We start from the raw sequence: 21,348 nt of genomic DNA on the forward strand, positions 1-21,348 counted from the left end.
CCTGAAGAAGGGGTGCGCTTTGATCTCGTCGGCGCCGTTCTTGCCCAGGCGGTCCTCCGGCCCGCGGCACAGCTTGACGACGAGGTCGGACGCCTCGGGGCTGAGCTTGCACTGCGGGGGGATGTGCAGCGAGCTCTTCCACTGTATCACCTGGTTTTCAACGACGCAGACACGGCATTGAGAAACGAGGAACCCACCCCACCCGGCGGCGGCGTTAATTACTGCCTTTACGTACCTTCATCTGCGTCTCCAGCGGCGTGTTGGCCAGGAAAGGGGGCTGACCCACCACCATTTCGTAGAGGATGACGCCGACGCTCCACCAGTCGCAGAGCTGGGTGTAGCCTGCGGCGGACAGAACCGACCGTACGTCAGGCTACAGACGACACGGCAGACATGTATACGCAGAAGGAGGAGCCAACGCACCTGTTCTGAGAAGAACCTCCGGAGCGATGTAGTTGGGCGTGCCCACCAGGGAGTGGGCCAGGCAGCGCTGGTGCTGCCGCGCCTTCCTCCTCTCCAGGGGCTTCAGCCGGTTGGAACAGCGACAGTTGGCCGGATCTTCCCACTCCTTGCTGAAGTCCATGCTGTCCTGCCTGACGTGGTCCCCTGCAAACAAGACGGACACGCCGGGGGTCAGAGGCCGAGCAGGAAGACGACGCCGTGCTGGTTTTACGTAACACAGCGGTGGGGTTACGGCCATATTTATGAGTCAGATGTCCACAGCTAGCCTCGTGAGACCATCCTGATCTCGCGAGCTTTCAAGGTTTCACTCGCAGATCAGTCTGGCTACTTTCCATTAAAAAAAAAATTTGGAGCAGTTCACCAAACGAACGTCCAATCAGCGTTGGCTTTGAGGCGGGTTGAGGTGTGACGCAACGAGAAGATCGACAGTTCAGTCTAAAGAACATGGCGGCTTCAGCCGATGAAACTAGCGTTAGCGTGGCTATCGAGCAAGTTTTATCGGAAAACGTTGCAAAACTCTCCAGTTTTGCAACGTTTTCCTTCTACAGATGATACACTCGGCCTTGTATTTTAATGTTTACCCCTGACTAACTTGTCATCTCAGCAATCAGCTGTACTCACCTTTCGTCCTCATGACTGGAAAATTGGCCCAGAGCTCGTCTGTTTAGCTGCGTTTCTCTCTTAGATGCTAAAAGACGCTAATGGAGCTCCTGCTGCCGAAACGCTTTCACCTTCCTCTCACCTAGAAAGTGCTCCTGGTTCAGTGCTTCTCGGTTTCTTTCTCTGTGTCTCTGCTCTGTGTTCCCAAACCCGGTTCCCAAACACTGAGCCTGGTTCTGCTGGAGGTTTTCCTCTCCACTGTCGCTTCATGCATGCTCATTATGAGGGATTGCTGCAAAGCCATTGGCAATGCAAGCGACTGTCTCTATATGAATAAACTAATTTAAATTATACAAATTTTTGCTTTAGTTTTATCAACTAAAAGGTAGAAATTTTAAGCTGAAAGGGTGATTTAGAAGAAAGTAGCCGTAAAATAGATATAAAAAAAAACGTGAGCAACTCATTAAGGCATATTTGTAACTTTAAATTACCTTACAGGACTGTCCAGACTTTTTTTTTTCCCCATTTATTATTAAATTCTCCTTTATGCTCTACTTCAGAAAACTGGCCTTTTGTGGCTAAAACATGTCTGCCGTCAAATACATCGACCAGGAATCCGTCTTTTGAGGCACAAGTTTGGAGTTTATCGAGGGCATTATAGTTATATTATAGCAGGGGTGTCAAACATACGGCCCGCGGGCCGAATCCGGCCCGCCGAACAATTTAGTCCGGCCCTGTGGCTAAATGCATTATCATTATAAAAAAAAAAAAAAAAAATCCCAGTGTCTTGTCTGGCAATGTGGCAATAAGATGCCACAAAGAGCTCATCAGATTTGACTTTCACAAGTGGACAAGATAAAAAGGAAGAGAATGATAAAACAATTATTGAAAAAAACATGTATTTCGTTTAATTGAAAATATGCAGTTCCTATATTGTCCACGAGGGACGCTGTGTTTTAATTAGCAGATTAAGCTTCAGGTGTGGAAAAACTTAAATAATTTCTTAATTTTTATCTGATGTATTTTGTCATGCAGAACAGTGTTTTTAAGTTCCAAAAATGTGAATAAATGTTTTTCAACATTGTATAATCACTGTGATCAGTTCTTATGCATAATGCACTTAAGTAAATGTTTAACTGAGTAAAAGTATTGTTGCATTTGACATTTTAAAAGTCTTAAGCCCCCCCAGAACATGAGAAAATCCTCGTTATTCGATGCTGTAGCGCACATATTCCCTAGTTACTGGGGGGAAATAGGGAGTACCAATATGGCGGCTGGTGGCTTCATAGCGATTCGTTCTAACAGCCGGTGATTAGCACTCCAGTGTATTATATAGCTCATTGGTCGTAGCTCTGAGAGAGAGAAAAGTGTCACAGATAAGCAGGAGATCTGCATCCTTCCATGAGTACGTGGATTTTTTTTAAAGAGTAATACGACAACGGTGCCAAAAAACCCATCAGCTAAACTTTCTAAAGCCCAAAGAATCATTTAATGAATCTTGGTACAATGTTGATTAAAGAATAAATTGTGACAGATTGATAATGGGGTGAGGAGGAACGTTACCCACCGCTCTGGTAATACTTGGAGTCGTGGGTCCAGCGGAAACCGGTGCAGAGGCCAAAGTCCGTCAGCTTAATGTGTCCGTCTCTGTCTATGAGGATGTTGTCGGGCTTGATGTCTCTGTGGATGAAGCCCATCTTGTGGACGCTCTCCAGGGCGCAGGTGAGCTCGGCGATGTAGAACTGAGCCAGCTCCTCCTTGAAGATGCCGAGCCGGATGAGGAGGCTCATCATGTCCCCCCCCGGGATGTACTCCATGACGAAGTACAAGTTGTCCTTGTCCTGGAAGGAGTAGTAGAGACGCACCACCCACTCGTTGTCCGCCTCGGCCAGGATGTCCCGCTCGGCCTTCACGTGGGCCACCTGGTTCCTCAGCAGCACGTCCTTCTTGCGGAGAGTCTTCATGGCGTACAGCGCTCCGGTGTCCTCCTTCCTGGCCAGGGACACCTCCCCGAAGGCGCCGATGCCGAGCGTCTTGATCCGCTTGAACATGGACTTGTCCATTTTGGCGCGCTTGAGACGGATGTAGTTGGACTCCTTCTGACAGAGCATCATTCGCATCTGCTCCTGGGCCTCTGAGGTCAAGCCCACCTGAGGAAAGGACGACGTCAGAATCACAATCATTTCATTAAAGGGACGCTCTAAAAAAACGGTTATTTTGTTAGACGCAAACCACATCAAATAATGAAACGGATTTACTGAAGCTGGCAGATCAGATCCACCGACAGCACTGCAAAACCGGTTCTAAAAATAAGTAAAATGTTCTTAACGTTAGTGTATTTGTCCTTAATTTGAGCAGGTAAATAAGATTCAGGGTTCCCACAGGTCCTTGAAAGTTTGTGAATCTGAAAAAATAAATTCAAGGCCCTTGAAAGTTCTTGAAAAAAGCCAAAAAAACCACCTTGTCCTTGAAAGTCATTATTTTACTACCACACGATCTTTTAAAATTATGTTGATTCCGCAGACTTTTCATTTGCAAAAGTACTTTCGCTCTTCTTCGTTAGTTGGTAGGCTACGGTTTAGGCCTACGTGCGTCCAATAGGTTACATTCACGCAGTGTTGCCAACTCAGCGACTTTGTTGCTATATTTAGCGACTTTTCAGAGTCAAAGTCAAAAACTAGCTTAATCAAAGATGAAAGTAAGTGAAACAAATTGATATAATTCTGAAAATCTCAATGCTGCACTTTTTTTCCATAAAATTCCATGAAACGGTAGGCTAATGTACATCTTATATGTAATGTAGTATGGCATAGCCATGTACTGTGGATATAAATGTAGGCTATGAATATGATCAATATCAATGTAGGCTATAAATTAAGTCCACTTTCTTGCATTGCTTCTGACCCAACAACTTCTATGCCGTTTAGTCTTTTATTGAATTTGCATTGTATTAAAATATGATAACCTATTCAGCGGTCACAGTAGGTAAATGCCGCCACGTGTGGTCCTTGAATTTGAGGAAATTTGTCCTGGAAAGTCCTTGAAAGGTCCTTAAATTTGATGTTCACCAAGGTGTGGGAACCCTGAAGATTATTTGCCAATGGAATGAGTGTTTTCACCCCTAAAATAAGATAATTAGACACCCTGCACTTGAAATAAGATGATGGAGATGAGTTGTTCCTATTTTAAGTGCAAAATTCTTATTCCATTGGCAAATCATCTTATTTACCTGCTCAAATTAAGGAACAAATACACTAACGTTAAGAACATTTTACTTATTTCTAGTTCCGTTTTTTGTAGTGAGCTGCTACTCTAATGCATTTTATTGTAGTAAAAACCTAAAGATAAAGCTTTAAAAGCCCCTTTTTCCTGTGTTATTGTTCTCAGAATGTTAATAATAAAGAAATTGGGCCTGCAGGACAATTTGTAGGTGAGCATCAACCAGGAGAAACCCGATTGGTGCAAATGACCAATAAATACAATGAATACAGCGCTGAAAGTATTTATTTCTTTCCACTGTCGCTTCATGCTTGCTCAGTATGAGGGATTGCTGCAAAGCCATCAACAATGCAGACGACTCTTCCTGTGGCTCTACGCTTCTTCAGGAGTGAATGCTGCTTGTCGGGACTTTGAAGCAATCAACTGGTTTCCTTATATAGGACATTTTTGACCAATCTGTATAATCTGACTGATTTTGACTTTGTAAAGTGCCTCGAGATGACATGTTTCATGAATTGGCGCTATATAAATAAAATTGAATTGAATTTTCCTTAATTGTTGATCATTCTGACCCAAAAGTATTCCACGCGGTCGGTGAGGTGGACGTTGGGATGTCATGCTCGCTTCATGCTTTAAGTGAGAACACAAACGTTACACACCTTGCTTGACTAGCGGAAGTGTTCGGGCTGCTTAGTGTGACGGGAGAACAAAGATACGTTTACCTTTCAGATCGGCTGTTAATGACAGCGAGGAGAGAAAGAAAGAAAGAAAGAGAGAGAACAGCTGAGAAACATATAAAAAGAGATTAAAAAAGGTCGGATATATTCAGGTAGGAAGGCACAGAGCTCTGACAGCAGAAGACGTCCACACGTCCACCTGTCCCTTACCCGCTGCATCTCGCTCTCCAGCTGCTTCCTCCTGCGGATCCTCATCTGGTGGTTCTTCAGGATGTTCTCCACGTGCTGCTCCATGAAGAACTTGAAGGCTTGAGGGGAGTACAGGTTGATCCTCCCCGACTCCCCCCGCCGCTCTTCGTCCTTCTTGTTGCGGCGGACCGGGACGGGCGACGTGGTGATCTGCTTCCTCTCCTTCTCGGCCGCCGCCGCCGCGTTTTCGGCGCTCTCCGCCGCCTTCTCGCCGCCGCCGCTCTCCTCGGCAGCCGCCTCTCTGCCCGGGCCGAGCTTGTTGGCGTCGGGGTTGTACGCCGGGGGCGAGGACGTAGGGAGGAGGTGCTTGGGATACGGTGGAGGAGGGCCCTGATAGCTGGGAGCTTCCACCGCAACCGGGATCTGCGCCGTCGCCGCCGCAGGGGGGGGCTCCGGGTAGGCGGGCGCAGGCGGCGCGGCCTGCTGTATGCGCTGCGGGTGCGTGGGGGCGACCGCCGTGTGCAGCTCGGGTTTCTGCACGCGCATGCTCTTCACCGGCTGCAGGATGGGGGCCTGCGTGATGGCGGTGACGGTGGTGGCGGAGGGCTGGGTGGTGGCCGAGTGAGCGGCCCGCCCGCCGCCGCCGCCGCCGCCGCCGATCTGGTGGTTGTTGAAGGAGTTGGAGCGCGCCGGCACGTTGTGCTGCCACGACGGCGACAGGTCCTGGTTGCTGCTGTTGGCGGAGGCGGACGGCTGCGGTTGGCCGGAGCCCAGAGGCGCCTGGGACCACGACTGACCCAGGTTGTACATGTCCAGGTTGTGGCTGCCGCGGTTGGGAACCAGCATGGACTGGGGGAGGTTCCCGCCGTTCAGGTAAGACGGCGAGGACGCGGGTCCGGCCTGCAGCTCGGTGGGACTGTGCCGGCTGCCCGGGTTCACCGGGTAGGGGGGAGGGGGCTGCCGGCTGCCTCCCTGCATGTAGTCCGGCTGAGCGGAGCCGTTCTGCGTCCAGGTGGAAGGAAAGGTGAACTTGTTTCCACCGGCGCTCTGTATGATGATGGGCTGGTGGCCCGCCGGACCCGGGCTGATCCCACGCTGGTTCTGGGGGGGCGGGTTTGGGTAGCCGTCGGGCCAGGCGCCCTGCGGCACCGGAGAGATCCGCGGCGCCAGGTAGTCCATGTTCCCGGAGTAGCGCTTGTTTTCCCAGGAGGACGCGGGAGACATGCCGCTGCGGTTCGGCGGAGGCGTGACGCTGCGCATCTGAGGCGGCAGCGGGGGGTTTGCTCTCTGGCTGCTGGGGGCGTGGCCTTGTGGGTAAACGGGCGGCGGTCCGGGGCTGTCAGAACGGTACATTATTCCCTCCGTCATGACGGGACCCAGCCGAGGAGCCAGAGATTCCTTAGAGCCTTTCCAACTGGGCCTCCGCAGCACCGCCTGCTGTATGTGAGACGGTCCTGCACACAAAGCAGAGTAAGAATACGGTTACTGTAGCAAGAAATGGACGAAAACTAAACTATTTAAGTTAAAGTATTAGCCTAAGATTAGAGCTAAAACAAGTTTAAGTAATAATTTATGTCATAATGAAACATATCCAGGCTCAGAGGTTTACAGATGGAGGCAACAGGGACATAAATGTAATTAATTTTAGTCTTTTAGATTAGATTAGATTCAACTTTATTGTCATTACACAGGTGCAAGGCAACAAAATGCAGTTTAGGTCTAACCAGATTCTGATAAGCAATGGTTCCATAAGTACAGGACATGGGTTTTTACTGAATAAATATAGAGATGGATACTATTATAAACAGAATTTTACTGATAGATTTGTCCTATGAGTATAATATATAGATAACTAGTATTGTGAACTAAATTTACAGCTGGATATGTACCGAATATAATATACAGGTGGATATTACTATGAGTCGAGTTTTACAGATATGTACAATACAGGGTGCTTGCTCTTTTTCCAAATTAAAATTCCAGACTTTTTCAAAACTGATATTTTTTTCCCCCAAGACCTTAACTTTATGTACTTGTATACTTGTGTGCCTACTGCCTACTTCATTGGTTGAGATTGTACAAACTGTTTATTAGAAATGTTAATTTTTATAGGCTAGTATTCAATGAACGAATGCATTATTCACAGTAAATTATGCTTTTACTGATGAAAACGTTTCAAAACATGAAAATCACACGTACATGAATTTCACATCAAACAAGTGTTTGATTCCATTAGGCTAATACAGTACGTGACCAGTTAGTAAAATTATAGTTTTATAGCCTACCTTCCTATTTCTCACTTCACAATGCCTTTGAGCATACTGTAAAATTCTACCATACATTTTTTCCCCATACTTTATTAAGACTTTCACACAAAATTCAAGACTTTTCAAGGTCTGGAAAGCAGTGTTTCAAAATTCTATACTTATTAAGACTTTCAAGACTTGCGCAAGCACCCTGACAATAGCATAATATACCGACGATTGTTATTATAACAGAGTTTTAAAGATGCCCATGAGGGAATCGACCACACGTCTTCAATCATTTCTAAAAAACAAGTAGCAGCTGAATTTTCAATTTCCTGTGATACCCAGAGTGCCAAAATTATACACACAGCCTCAAACGTATACAAACACCTCCTGTAATGTTTGACTGAAAGTGTCTTAGTAAGTTTCTCCTCGAGGAGACACTTTCTGTGGGCTTCTAGCATAAACCTGACTGGATATTTTAACGCTCTTCCTGGATAAGATGATTTAAATTAAACGGTTTTCCATCCACAGACGCTGCTTTGAAGGAGGTCATTCAGAACGGCTAAAGAAAGCCTTCCAAAAACCGTTTAAGTGCGTTTTGGATCCAGGTTTTAACCGTCTGACCCACATTTTCCTGTTGAGCTGAGAGGAAATTGCTTAAGATGATTAGGAACAAACCAGGAACCACCAAGGCCCGAGTGTAGCATGGAGCGGCAGCTGCTGGTTCACCAGCGCCTGTCTGACATCACCGTAGACTGAAGGTAAAAAGGAGAGTCCTAAAACTTCTGGTGAGAAGCTTTAAAATCGGACTTCGCTCACAATGACAAGACGTCTGGAAGAGTCAAAGTCAGGCTTTGAAATCTAAAAACAGAACTGTCAAGCTCGGTGGTGGCGGCATCATGCTGAGGGCCAGTGTTCCTGCTGTACTGTATAAACTGATGGGAGGTTTACTTTCAAGTTTGTCAACTTCACTGCGGAAAACAGGCTGTGCAAAAGAATCACGATCCCACATCACAACTGGGTTTGAAACGATGAAACCAGGGTCCGTTACGCTGAAAGTTGTCAAAGTTACGCTGAAATTAGATTGTCGCGCACATTTTTTTTATGAGCGTAACACAGAAAAGTCAGTAAAGCTCTTGAATGCACATCAGCGCAGCTATAAATCTCTCAAACCACTAGAGCTAGCTTTTCTTAGCATGGCGAGCAGACCACTTTTCCAGCTGATCTACGCAACGCTCCGCTTTGGGTATGAATCTAGAAAAATAACGCACCGACACACCAGCCACCCAACAAAAACAGGTGTGGATGCTGCCGTGGCCCCCAACGCCACCCGCCGTTCACCCTTACCCTGAAAAATAATCCTGGTGAGGACCTTGGAAACGTGCTACCAATAAACTTCTGCAATAGCTTTCAACCTCAAACCAACTGGAAAACAAATTTTGACCATGCTTGGAAATCTGAGATTCTACCAGGAAAGAAATATTTTTAAATTGAATCTCTCGTTTCTAACAGACGAGAGAGTTCAAACGCCCGAGCAGAATCTTCCCAGAAGGCTGACGAAAGCGTAATCCAGACGCTGCGGGAATTACAGAAAACGTGCTCCATACTATTAGCTTGTTATCAGACAACTTTGATATGCATTTAATTAGTTTAATTGTTCAAACAGAGGAAACCACATCTGATTTCATTATTAGTCACTCTTTGAAAGCATGTATCGTCCTTTTTTTTTTCAAGCAGCTGTCCTAAATCCTGCAAACAATATGGCCACTGCATCAAAAGGCAGCATGAATTAAAAAGAGGAAATAAAAACCAGCAGCGATCCCAGAGGACATGGTCTAATACCTGGAGCAACGGCCATCTTCTCCCTCATCGGGTCCTGGTAATTCCCCTTTACCAGGTAGTCTGAAGCCCCGCGGCGCCCGCTGTTGGCCTAGGAAGTCAGAAATAAACATAACTCAGTTAAAAAAAAATGTTTAAAAAAAAATATCCATTCAAATGAGCTTTAAAGTGAATCCATTGTTTGAACAACCAAATTTAAAACTTTCTCATTCAAAATATATATATATAATTAAAAAAAAAGAATGACAGGTTTAGGTATTTTAAGTAATATGAGCTTTAAACAAACTATTTTTTTTTGCACATCTGCGACACGCTCCGTGTCTCTCCACACTTGAACACACCGCGAATGCACGCAAACCAAAAAGATGATAGTCAGATTTAAAAGAAAAACAAACTTCTTTTGTAATAGCAACTGTACAAACTCGTCGCTTCACATTGCATAGCTGACATTTTCCAAATAATTCCCCTCTAAGCAAAGTGTACCAGGTCTCTCCTCCTCTTCAATTACAGAGGCACGAAGAGAATGAAACCATGATTCTTCACCATAGGTGGTATTTGTGTGTGTATATATATATATATATATATATATATATATATATATATATATATATATATATATATATATATATATATATATATATATATACACACATATACACAGTATATATGTGTATGAGTATAATGTGTGGGGGGGCTGAAAAGAACCCAAATTACCTCCTCAAACCCAGCACTCGGGTTGCTAGTATCCGGCCCTGAGGAGGTAGAACTGCTGCTCGGCGGGCCGTTCACTTTGTACAGCTCCAGGGACTTGCGGATCTCCTGCAGCGTCTTGTGGTAGGAATGTTTGGGGGTGCTGGCGCGCCCCTGCTGCCTCGGGTCTTCTGGGAGCATCTTGGCTTGTCCCCCTGCCTCCACTTTAGGCGGGTCGGGCTTGGGCAGGCTGTTCCGTATTTCCTGCAGCATCTGCTGGCTGTTGCCGTTGTAGTTGCTGGCGGGGAACGTTTTGGGTCTCATCTGTCTGTATCTCTCGGATTTCTCCGCTCTCCTCATGTACCAGCATTGATGTGAGCGATGAAAGCGGATGAAGTGGTGGGGGAATGTCGCCTGTCCAGCGCAGACAGCTTCGGGTCAGGATTCTCTCCGATGTCTGACTTCACATCTGCATCCCGCTGCTGACAAAAAAAAAAAGAGAGAAGAAAAACATTCAATATCAAACGCGTGGAAGACGAGCAGGCACGCCAGCAATGCCGCCCAACAGGTTGGGCAAAATAGACACAGAGAGCAGCAATCAACACAGATAAAGATTTGCCAGGAGATAACCAGGAAGTTGTAAATACATCAAGGACTAGTTGTTTTTGACTTGTTCGCTATTAGGAGCGATTTTTAGTTTGTTTTAGATTCAACAGAATCGCCTGTGAAAGAAATGTGTTTCATTTAAAGAGCCAATAACTCCTCCAACTGGCTAGCTTTGTTAGCATCGCAGGCTAACCTAACGCTACTTTTTTGCGTTAGCTCGCCCGGCGTCGGGAAACGTTTCTGCCAACAGCGGCTGTCGCGTACATCTAAAAAAGAAAAGTTAACAAATAAACACACAGACTGTCCGTCGGTGGCTAAAAGTGCGTGTTAAAGTCGGTGCGGAACACAACAGCACGGCCTGTGAGTGGGAACGGCGTCCATTAGCCGCTGTTCAACAACAGGTAACCGATGCTAGCTCGGAGCTGGTAACGGTTAGCTCCAGTCGGACAACTCACCGCCGTCCGTAGCCGCACCGTTTCCTTTCCCAGCAGCCAGCCGTGCTTACGGTGCTTCCTCGGCAAGAGGGACGTGATTCCGACTCAGAACGTCCTCGCTGTGCCGCGCTGGTTGGTTCCTAGTCGGGTTAAATTCCTGGGATATCTGAATGACAAGCGCAAGCTATGGCGTCAAAGCTAACGCCACGCAGCGCAGGCTTCCGTCGAGCCTTTCAAAATAAAGTTCCTCTAACGTCACCTCAGAAACCATAATAAATAAAACACCATTCATAGTTCTATCTATCTATCTATCTATCTATCTATATATATCTATATATATATATATATATATATTTTTATATATATTTATATATATATATTTTATATATATTTATATTTATATATATTTATATATATATATATTTTTTTTATATATTTATATATATATATATTTTATATATATATATATCTACAGATATCTCTATCTAGTTATAGATAGATCTATCTATTCTATAGATATATATATCTCTAGATATAGTATCTAGAAAGAGATAGATCTATCTATATCTACAGAAATCTTTATCTAGATATATAAAGTTAGATCAATCTATCTAGAGAGAGAGAGAGAACAAAATAAATAATATAAAATAACATAAGAGAAGAATGAAAATAAATTCAGTAAAAGATTTCTGAAATAATATCGTAGATCGTTCAGAAATCTTTCATGAATATTGCTGGTTTTAAAATTTGTAAGATAAAATTAGAACAAAATAGAATATGAGAAAACACCAAAACCTTTATTTGATTTTAAGAAGTTTTTCTAAGTTTAATTTCTGGATTGCTTTTCTTTCAACGTTCCATTTACAAAACTTGTTTTTATTTTTCAAATTTTCATTTACAAAATGCGTTCTTTGCTTGCAAGAACAATAATGGAACCAAAATCTGCTTTATTATTCATTTCTTAATATTTCCTAAATGCAGAAAGTATTTTCAAACGCAGAACCAAATCCTTTTCTTAATGCTGAAAATAACAGTTTTTCCAAAGTGTGTCCTGTGATGGATCTGTCCAGGGGCAACCTTGCCTCTCTCTCAATGGCCGCTGGTGATAAGCACCGTGACCCTGCATGGCTATGTGGGTATAGACAATAGATGGATGGAGACGTTCGATATCAATCAACAACCAGACTAGAGAGAAAAAAAAGCATTTTAAAAATAAAAGCTGCAAAAATACAATAATGCAAATACATCAGCTATTCATTAAAATAAGACAAATGCATTTTTTATAAAGTAAACAAAATTAAACTACATTTAAAAAAATTAAAGAAAATGAACATGCAAATAGTTAAACCAAATTTATATGTGGAAATGAGATCACTGAAGATAAGTGTCAGCCAAAGAGACGAAGCACAACATGAATAAGAAAACAGCATAATTGCATATATCACAGAGGAACAAGACTGTCCCAATCGCCTCCTATTGATATTTTAATGTTTATTTGGAGGAATGTACAACTATATCTATCATTTATACATAATATTTGTGTTAATTTTACTGGATTATCTGAAATAAAACATTAATTTATTGATTCTTGTGCCGACAGGAGTACGGTAATAGAAGGTCACCCTTGAAAAAAATCTACCTGGGTTTTGCTAGATTCTTTTAAATGTTCTGCTTTCATCCACCATCTACATACCCGTCTTGTTAAAATAAGTTATTTGAACAGAAAATGTGGCATCTATTCTTTACTACCTTGATAAATCAAATTGACAGAAATAATCTGTAATCAATCTTAGATGTTAATATAAGAAAACAGTCCAACCTGGTGATATTTTGAAATATTTATTAAATGACATTTTTCCTTTTCTAAGTAATCTGTACAAAATGAATTAGCAAACGGAGACATTGTTTGAAATGGAGTACGAAAGTCTTTAATTTATAATAATCTATCACTACAAATGCAAGTCAACCAAGCATGGCTTTAGACCAGCGCACATCTGCAGCGTTTTGGCAACATGTGTTATGAAAATACAATAACAGAAACAATAAGTACATACCAGGCTCTGTTGTGCCTGAAATGAGGACAATAATTTCATCAATGTAATTTCCTGCACACACAAACTGCTTTATTAAACTGGGACCTGTCTGTTGACAAAAATCGCCTCCCCATCAGTCCCACAGACCAGACACTGCCCAAGCACGTCCAAACTGTTGACGGACAGCGTCTGACTGGGCAGCATGTGAGTCGTCTCCAGGCGGGATTTACTGGGGTCTCCACACAGCCAGGCGCTCATGATGGACTGATTACCTCCGGCGGGGGCCATCGCGCTGCGGGAGGTCATGCTGCTGCTTCCGCCGCCTGAAAAAAAACCCAAATTAAACAAAATTACAGCATTTTACAATATGAACTTAAAAAAAAGAAAAAAAAAAAAGAAAAAAAAAAAAGAAAAAAAGACTCCTGATGTCGCTCCGCGGAAATTAGTTATTGACAAACTCAAGTGTCAAATAGGACCTTTTTTTTATATTTAAAAAATGTATAAATATTCTCTATTTTTGTAATAAAATCTCAGCGACATATCTAGTTTTAGCTATTTGATGATAAAATCTTGTCCACTTCTAGTTTAGACATTACAGTCAGGCAGTCTTGTAGACAGCTCAGGGGTCTGATCAGGTAGTGACACAGTGTACCGTAATGCTCCGCTAACCAAAGTCCTACTTACACATTTTAACAGATTTATGAGCACATTGTACCACATAAAATAAGTCAGTAAGCACAATGGTAATCATATATAAAGGTGCACCATGAATTTCTGAGAAAATGTAAGGATTTTAAGAGCGCTTTATAGTCGGAAAAATACAGTAATAATAATAATAAATATTGCATAGTAAACATTCATTTTTAGGGATGCATCAATGGTAATTTTGTGTCAGATTTCCAATCTTTCTGAAGCCTTGACTGGCATACAGCAACTTTATCAGCTTCTGATCTCTATTTAACAATAATAATATAACAAGACATAAGAGTAGCATACATATTTCCCCCCTATCCTTCCTGCTGTTAGTGGTCATTAATTATTTACAATGCATCAGACATAGACACCGCTGCATGAAGGACCAGCTTTACTGAAATTATAGAAACAAAATTGGTGAAATTTAAACTGGCTTTATCATCTTATATTGGCAACCAGAAAAACAACAGTAGTCTCCATGGGGATTGCTCATATATATGTAAAGAAATATATATATGTTCACCCTTCCTGTTATCTGCTGCAAGTCTCGCTCTCTCAGCTTGAATTAACTACAGAGGTGTAGCAAGAAAAGCAGCTTTCTTTCAAATAGTTTCTTACATCTTTTTGCTTCTTACCTCAATGATATTTATCATAGCTCACTCTGAGTTGTCTTCCCTCAGTAACAACAAACCTAAGTCTGGTAAAGCTAATTCTGGTCAAAAACCAGTTTCTATGTTCATCTCTAGTTCTTTGTCATTTATTAATTTCCTATATCTTAAGATCTTATATTGTCTCTTTAAAGAAATAATAGAGGAGAATAATCCAGGAATCCCAATTCCGTATTCATTAATCATAAATTACACTCGCCTTGTAAAAAGGAGGGCCTTTCCGATGGAGAGGCAGTCTCCCAGTGTAGCAGCGAGCCGTCCTCTGAACACGTGAACAGATGATCTGGGTTTGTAGGGTGGAAGTGAACCTCCCACACTGCCCATAAAAAAAGACAAATTATTATAATTTATATTTGCAAATTGTTTGACATTTCAATCTATTGAATAATTTGACAACGAATCCTACTTTCAGCTGAGTGTGCCTCCATGAGAGAGAAGGGCATGCTGCCTTGTCTCACATCCCAGACACAGAGCATCCCATCCTGGCCTCCTGTGGCCACGATGTGCTGTTGGTTGGGATGTCTGTCAACACAGTATAAAGGTACTCGATCTCCTGACCTGGTTGAGGAAGGAGAAAAAAAAAACAGGGATGAGGCAAATACAATCAATAGATAGAATAGAAGAAAAATGCTTATTACCAAGTGAACAACCTTACAGTGATAGAACCTGCGAGGGTGAGTTGTTCTGCTGCCTCAAATCCCACAGCTTCAGCTGGCCGAAGGAGTTCACGGTCAAAACCTCCGTCGTCCTCAGGTAAGTCACAGCATGAAGTGTGCTACTGTCTGCATTCTCTAACAAAAGGTCAAGCACCAGAATAACTAGCTGATTCCTCCTAACTCTACACTTGGTTTAAAGGTGCATAGCCACGTAATTTTACTTTTTTTATTAGTACGTCAGTAGCTCACTCTGCCGGCAAACAAAGTTTTTAAGAAAGATTATCACGTCCTGATGGCGTATTAGTTATGTTGTTTTTTTATGCTTCGTTTTTGCTCAATTTGTTAGTAAATAAAGCCTTTTGTGTTTATTTACGATTTTAACGGATGTACGTACTGCGCATGAGCAGCAGGGGATAAAACAAGGAAGCGGCTAAAGGCTATTAGCATCTCCCAGCAAAACAACAAAGAAAGGTCCAAGATCCAGTGAAAAAAAAACAAACAAGAACACAAAAAAAATATGATTCCAAGAGCGAAAAGTCTGGAATGTTTTTGGGAATACAGTATAAATGTTGGTGTTCACTGAAGCAGACGCTAAACCTGCCGAGGCTCAGATGTGACCGCAGAGTTGACTGACGCGAGTAAATGTTCTGATATGAGGCTCTTAAAGTTTTTGTAGATCAGTGTATTTAATTAATAATGGTTGGTCTTCTATCACGCCGAGCTGCTGCTTTACTGCCAGGCATTGCAGAGGGTTGAGCATTATTTAATTTTGGTTTATTAATTAAGCAAACCAGCATTATGATAGTTATGCAATACTGTCACTAGATGGCGCCACACCTTTTTATATTTGGTTATCGAGCCCAGTGCTGGGGCTATATTTATCTACAAAAAGAACCATTCAAAAAGAACATTATCAGGATGGAGGCTTGGTGTATATAACCTTATTGTATCATGATAAATGGTGTTGGTCTTTTTTTTAATAAGCAAATAAAGTGGCTATATACCTTTAGAAAACAAATGGACATCTGTCTGCAGGAGTTTGCTGTTTAACTCACCTATGACTCGAACCACTCCTTCGTGGTCGGCTCTGAAGACGATGATCCTGCCGTCCTCACCCACTGTTACAATTTCCGGACTGCTGCAGGCGACCCCGGTGCCGGGAGCATCATCACAGGGGTAGCGGTGGGCTCTCGGCCACTGCTGAGAAACTGAGACCGTCTGCAGTTAAAACGGAGAGGAAAAGATGAGAACAGACGTCAAAGATGGTAAAACGTCAATGGAACAGTTCAGCCCGCATGTTGTTCTTATAAGTATATTGTGTGTTTAAAGACAGTCCAGCCTTTGGGGAACGTTCCAATAAATGGAACATTGGTGACAAATAAAATCTGAGCGCCCAAATAATCAGCGTCAGGTGATAAAAGCATTATCTTAATATAAAATCCAAAGGTGATCCCCATAAGTCTTTAAAAATGTGCAACGATTGTGTAATATTGATTGAGTTTGTATCCAATGCCCAATACACTGGAGTTCTCTCTCTCTCTCTATTATATATATAAATATATATAAATATTAGGTTCTTCACGATTTTATCACTATTAGCTTTAGTGATAAAATCGCTCAGAGGTTTAAAGCATCTATCTCTCATTCGCCTGCCTTATTCTCAGTTCTTATTTTTGCTAAAGAAAGCCTGTCTGTTAAGCCAAAGTGCTTTCATAGTTTATTCAAGCATTATTTAGTCATGAATAGAGGTTAGGGCTGGGCGATAATTCGATTTAATCGATTAATTCGAATTTGCAACTCCTGAAGATTTTAGATAATTGAAGATAATTTAGGAAAAAAAAAATAGATTTTTGCACTCTCCTGGGGTTCCATGAAACTTTGCACTAATGAGTCCCCAAAGGGGAAACTGTTTTGGTAAAAGCATGCAATTTTGAATATATGTTTAGGAAAATAAATTGTCAAAATACTCCAAAGAGGAAACCTTTATTACCCTGAGACGAGCAACTTTCATTTACTTATGTTTTAAGCTGGTGTGAAGTTACACAAGCGGAGTGAAGTCTGTTTTTAGATGTGTCATACAACAAGCAGCAAACATTGTATTATATTTTCATTATTTACTATGGCGGGGCCTAACATCTTGTTTTATAAGCATGTTAATGCTTGTAATAAACTGCACTTTGAATTCAGGTCAACTCCCAGAAGAGATTATTGAAACAAAAGTATGTTTTTAAAAATTATTTCAGTAAAAATAAATAAATAAATAAATAGGATCTCTTATTTTTTTTAAGCCATATCACCCAGCCCTACTAGAGGTTGACCGATACGTTGGCCGGTAGATATCTTTGGGTTGATATTTGCATTGTCCCCCCTGTGTGGGCACTGGCCGATACGTGCATCCATTCGTCTAAAGACCCACGTCTGATCTTCCGCTGACGAGCTGCAAACGCTGTGTGGGTGCTTGTTCCCATAGAGAGTCATGTATGCACACAAAAACAATTACCAATCACTACACGTACAGCATCTAACTTTACGTGAAATAATAAATAAATAAATAAATAGGCGGCACATATCAGTTAGACTCAAAAACCTTAAAAACCTGTAACGGTTGATCTCTAGTTATGAAAACTGAGCATATCCGGCTGTACCTGACTGTTTTGGTGGTGGCGGAAGATGGTGACGGCTCCTGTCGATGATACTGTGACGATTCTCTCTTGGTCCAAAAACTGGAAGAAAGTTGAAGATAAACAAAGTAATTACTTAAGGAAACGTTATCTGGAAAACAATGTCTTTGACCAATAGAAATGATAGATGGATAAAAAGTAGCGGTGCCAACACAGATCTTCAACTTTCATTGAAGTTTGACTTGCAAGTTCCAACTCTCTGGAAACAGCGTGCACACTTAGCCCAGTGGTCCAGAAAGTCAAAAATATAAGAAAATTCTGAAATATCTTCCCTAGATAGAGGTAGTAGATTATTTTTCTCTTCCTGCTCTTGGTCAAGGCGAACACTTTTCTTTCTCCTCTCCTTCCCCCGTATCTGCTTCTATCAATCTTTTTGGAGCCTCTTTTTACATATCCTCCAAATTTTAAGTTATGGATCTGGTAAGCTGGACTCTCAATGCAATTAATCAATTCTTCTCAACAAGAAGACTGTGTAAATGACAGCTTGACACACGGTGGACTCCTAAAAAAGAGGATTGTGAACCTGTTCATTTTGTCAGTCGAGGTTGTTAAATTCAAAATTGGATTTATAATAACAGGATTTCTGCTTTTTGGAGCTGTCGAGAAATTGTGAAAACGTTGGCAGTTGTTTCGACCCATGTCAAGGCTGCCTAAACTATGTGAGGGATATGTCTGCTACTAGCTGTCAGAGAACTTGCTGGCAGGATGGAATAGATCTAGGAGAAGTAGGAAGCTCGGCTTTGGCAGAATTACCACAAATTTGGCTGTTTGGAATCGCCAAATGAGAACAACCGGTCAGACTTCAAGGCAGACAGAAAAAAAACAACTAGAGTCTGCCTGCTCAAAAACAAATGTGCTTATCAAAATTTGGGCTCCCAGCATTGGCCTTGAAAGGCAGATCATCTTAAATTTCTCCTGGATGTTATGCAAACAAGATGCTCTGTGACCTGGAACAGAGCGCTACTGAACCGCCTGTCAGCGTTCCATAAATATCAATGACTATGGCTGCGAGGGCCACCTGCTACAGTTCACAGACTAACATACACACATGATTATAATAACTCCTATTCACACACCGCCTTTGCTGTGCTTTTTTGCTTTACTCTGCTTGCCTCCTAAATTAGCTGTAGAGTCAGAAAGGTCAGACCAGAGACCTTAAGTTGTAGCTTTCAGGATTTTGTTAATGTATGAATAGAAACAAATAAGCTTTAAATGTTAGTGATGAAGCTTGTTCCAGTGAAACAATGAAACAAAAGAAGTCATTCTTGTTGTAGCTTTAGAAGAGTTGGACAAAGTTACTTTTGGTCAGAAACCCCAAAGGATTTACTTAGCTAATTTTTTTTAGGAATAGAAACAATTAATTACTGTGATTTTATGCTTTCTTTATGCTTGTTAATATATGAAATCAGTCTAGTCAAGGATTTACTTAGTTTATTCCTTTAATGTGAAGTTATTTATTTTCCTATGTAATATTTCCCTCTAATATTTTTCTGTTCATGTAAAGCACTTTGAATCGTATTGTTACTGAAAGGTGCTCTATGAATAAACTTACTTTGCCTTGAATCCAACAGAAAATGAAAGAATGACATCAATACCAAGTATACACACTGCAAAAACGGATCTAAAAATAAGCAAAATGTTCTTAAACAGTGTTTTTGTCCTTGATCTGAGCAGGTAAATATGATCATTTGCCAATGGAATAAGTACTGTGACCCCTGAATCAAGACAATTAGACATCCTGCACTTGAAATAAGATGATGGTGATGAGCTGTTCCTATTTGAAGTGCAAAAATCTTATTCTATTGGCAGATCATCTTATTTACCTGCTCAAATCAAGGACAAATACACTAATTTTAAGAAAAGTTTACTTATGTTTAGTTCCGTTTTTGCAGTGCAGTAAAGCATTGTGATCAGATTTTTTACTAAACTCGTAACTTGCATGAAAGACCAGGTTTTCAGATTTGATGCATTAAATGGAATGAAAGAAAAGTTCACTAAACTTTTGCTATTTTACTTTCATCACAGTACAACCAGACGATGCATTGTGCTTGTTTATGTTTGGCTTGGACATGGAAACCCATTTCATGAAGCTCCACATGTGCGGTTGTTGACTAAATCAGGAGGCTATGTGACGCTTGGAGGTCTTGAGCGGTTGACTCTGCGGAAAGCTGCTAACCTCTGTGCGCCTCAGCATCCGTTGCCTTCCCCCTGTCAGTTTAGGTGGCTGTCATTCCCAATCCCTTCCACATTGCCATAATACCGCTGGCAGTCGACTGTGGAATATTTAGGAGGGAGGAAATTTCACGACTGGACTTTCTGCACAGGTGGCATCCAGTGGGAACCCACTGAGCTCCTGAGAGCCACCCATTTTTTCACAAATGTTTGTAGATCCAGACTGCATCCCTGGACGGTCTGTTATACACCTGTGGCCATTGAAGTGATTGGTGCACCTGATTTCCATTGTTTTGGGTGTATGAGCGAATACTTTAGGCAATACGGTGCAGATTTTATAAAAACGATTCTTTCAGAACATTTGCATATTGCACATGTGCACATATGCCATCAGACTGCTGAAGCCACAAATGGACTGTATCACATTCGTATATTGCAGGGCTTTAATAATACTCACCACGCACACTGTATTTCCCCTGCATTGTTTACATTGTTTACATTTCAATTGTGTACATAAATCACTGCTGCACCCTTATCCTGAAATTTACTGCAATTTACTGTGATTTTTCAAGCTGTATGCAAACGAAATTTCGTTCTGTACGCACTTTGTGCATACAAAATGACAAATAAAGTTGTCTAAAGTCAAAGTCTCTAAGATGTCTTACTTGTAGGTCAAGAACATCCCCATCATGCTTATGTTCACAGATGAGCTGCGGGTCTCCTTCAAATCCATCCTCCAGACCCAGACTGCCTGGATCCCCGATGGACCAAACAGAAACCTTGTTATCCTGTAAAAAAATAAGTAGTTTAGGGCTAAAACAAAAGTTGTTCAGGTCTTTAACACCGTTGTAACTTAAGACTAAACCTTTCACGCAGTGTCACACATTCCCCCTTAGCTATAGACAGTTTTAATTAAAAGAAATGTCACTAGATTATGGCACTAAAAGGATGCCGAATGTTGAATTTGACTCCGTTGAGGCGGATTAAACTGCTGCTAACCTCGTTGTCCCACGATCCAGTCGCGAATATATCGGGCTGCTGTAAAGACGAATGCGAGACTGGACGCCATCTCGTCTTGCTGATCTTCAGAGACACGTATTTAGCGCTTTCCATCGAAACGCGCCCTGTCCTGCACTTAGAAAAGGCGTTTTACTGTTTCAATCGCCGAAGTTAGCTTAGCTCTACACAGGCACCCGCCACTTTGTATGAAAGCTACGGTGGCGCAGGAGGCTCAAAAACGTGAAACCAAGCGTTTTCCCGTAGCCACTAAAAAAAAAGAGAGGCTTTACGCCATCTAGCGGCGAAGCGTTGAGTTACTGCGCCAAATCGGAGTGTGACAGTCTGAGCAATGTGGCTTTAATGCCCCTCAGTCAACATTGCCGTTGATGCATATCCACATAAAAAAATAACCGTTAACTAAAATGACGCCATTTTCGGTTGGCTCGTGTCTCTGGAAAAAAAGGCGCTAAAACCTCATTTG

The 21,348-nt window shown here is 42.0% G+C and overlaps 2 protein-coding genes across 2 annotated transcripts in view; both read right to left on the reverse strand.

Moving 5' to 3' along the window:
• The window catches only part of lats1 (large tumor suppressor kinase 1), a 13,790-nt gene extending 2,597 nt beyond the window's left edge, over positions 1–11,193 (reverse strand). Inside the window, exons 1-8 of the mRNA XM_021323200.2 lie at positions 10,987–11,193; positions 9,950–10,407; positions 9,239–9,326; positions 5,169–6,601; positions 2,630–3,212; positions 424–606; positions 236–342; positions 1–150 (exon numbers count right to left, since the gene is read on the reverse strand). The exon at positions 1–150 is cut by the window's left edge and continues 2,597 nt beyond it. Of these exons, the coding sequence (XP_021178875.2) occupies positions 1–150; positions 236–342; positions 424–606; positions 2,630–3,212; positions 5,169–6,601; positions 9,239–9,326; positions 9,950–10,285 (2,880 nt within the window). The 5' untranslated portion in view covers positions 10,286–10,407; positions 10,987–11,193. The remainder of the gene's footprint in view (positions 151–235; positions 343–423; positions 607–2,629; positions 3,213–5,168; positions 6,602–9,238; positions 9,327–9,949; positions 10,408–10,986) is intronic.
• Positions 11,194–12,879: 1,686 nt separating this feature from the next.
• Positions 12,880–21,334, reverse strand: nup43 (nucleoporin 43). The gene is made up of 8 exons (XM_012875808.3): positions 20,868–21,334; positions 20,534–20,656; positions 17,661–17,738; positions 16,071–16,233; positions 15,015–15,150; positions 14,766–14,917; positions 14,559–14,675; positions 12,880–13,321 (listed from the first exon to the last, which is right to left on the reverse strand). The coding sequence occupies exons 1-8, from the start codon at positions 20,979–20,981 to the stop codon at positions 13,092–13,094; spliced, it is 1,113 nt and encodes a 370-aa protein (XP_012731262.1). The 5' UTR covers positions 20,982–21,334; the 3' UTR covers positions 12,880–13,091.
• Between the last annotated feature and the right edge of the window lie 14 nt (positions 21,335–21,348).

Source organism: Fundulus heteroclitus, chromosome 15 (genome assembly GCF_011125445.2).
Source record: "Fundulus heteroclitus isolate FHET01 chromosome 15, MU-UCD_Fhet_4.1, whole genome shotgun sequence".
In the NCBI taxonomy this organism is placed as follows: Eukaryota; Metazoa; Chordata; class Actinopteri; order Cyprinodontiformes; family Fundulidae; genus Fundulus; species Fundulus heteroclitus.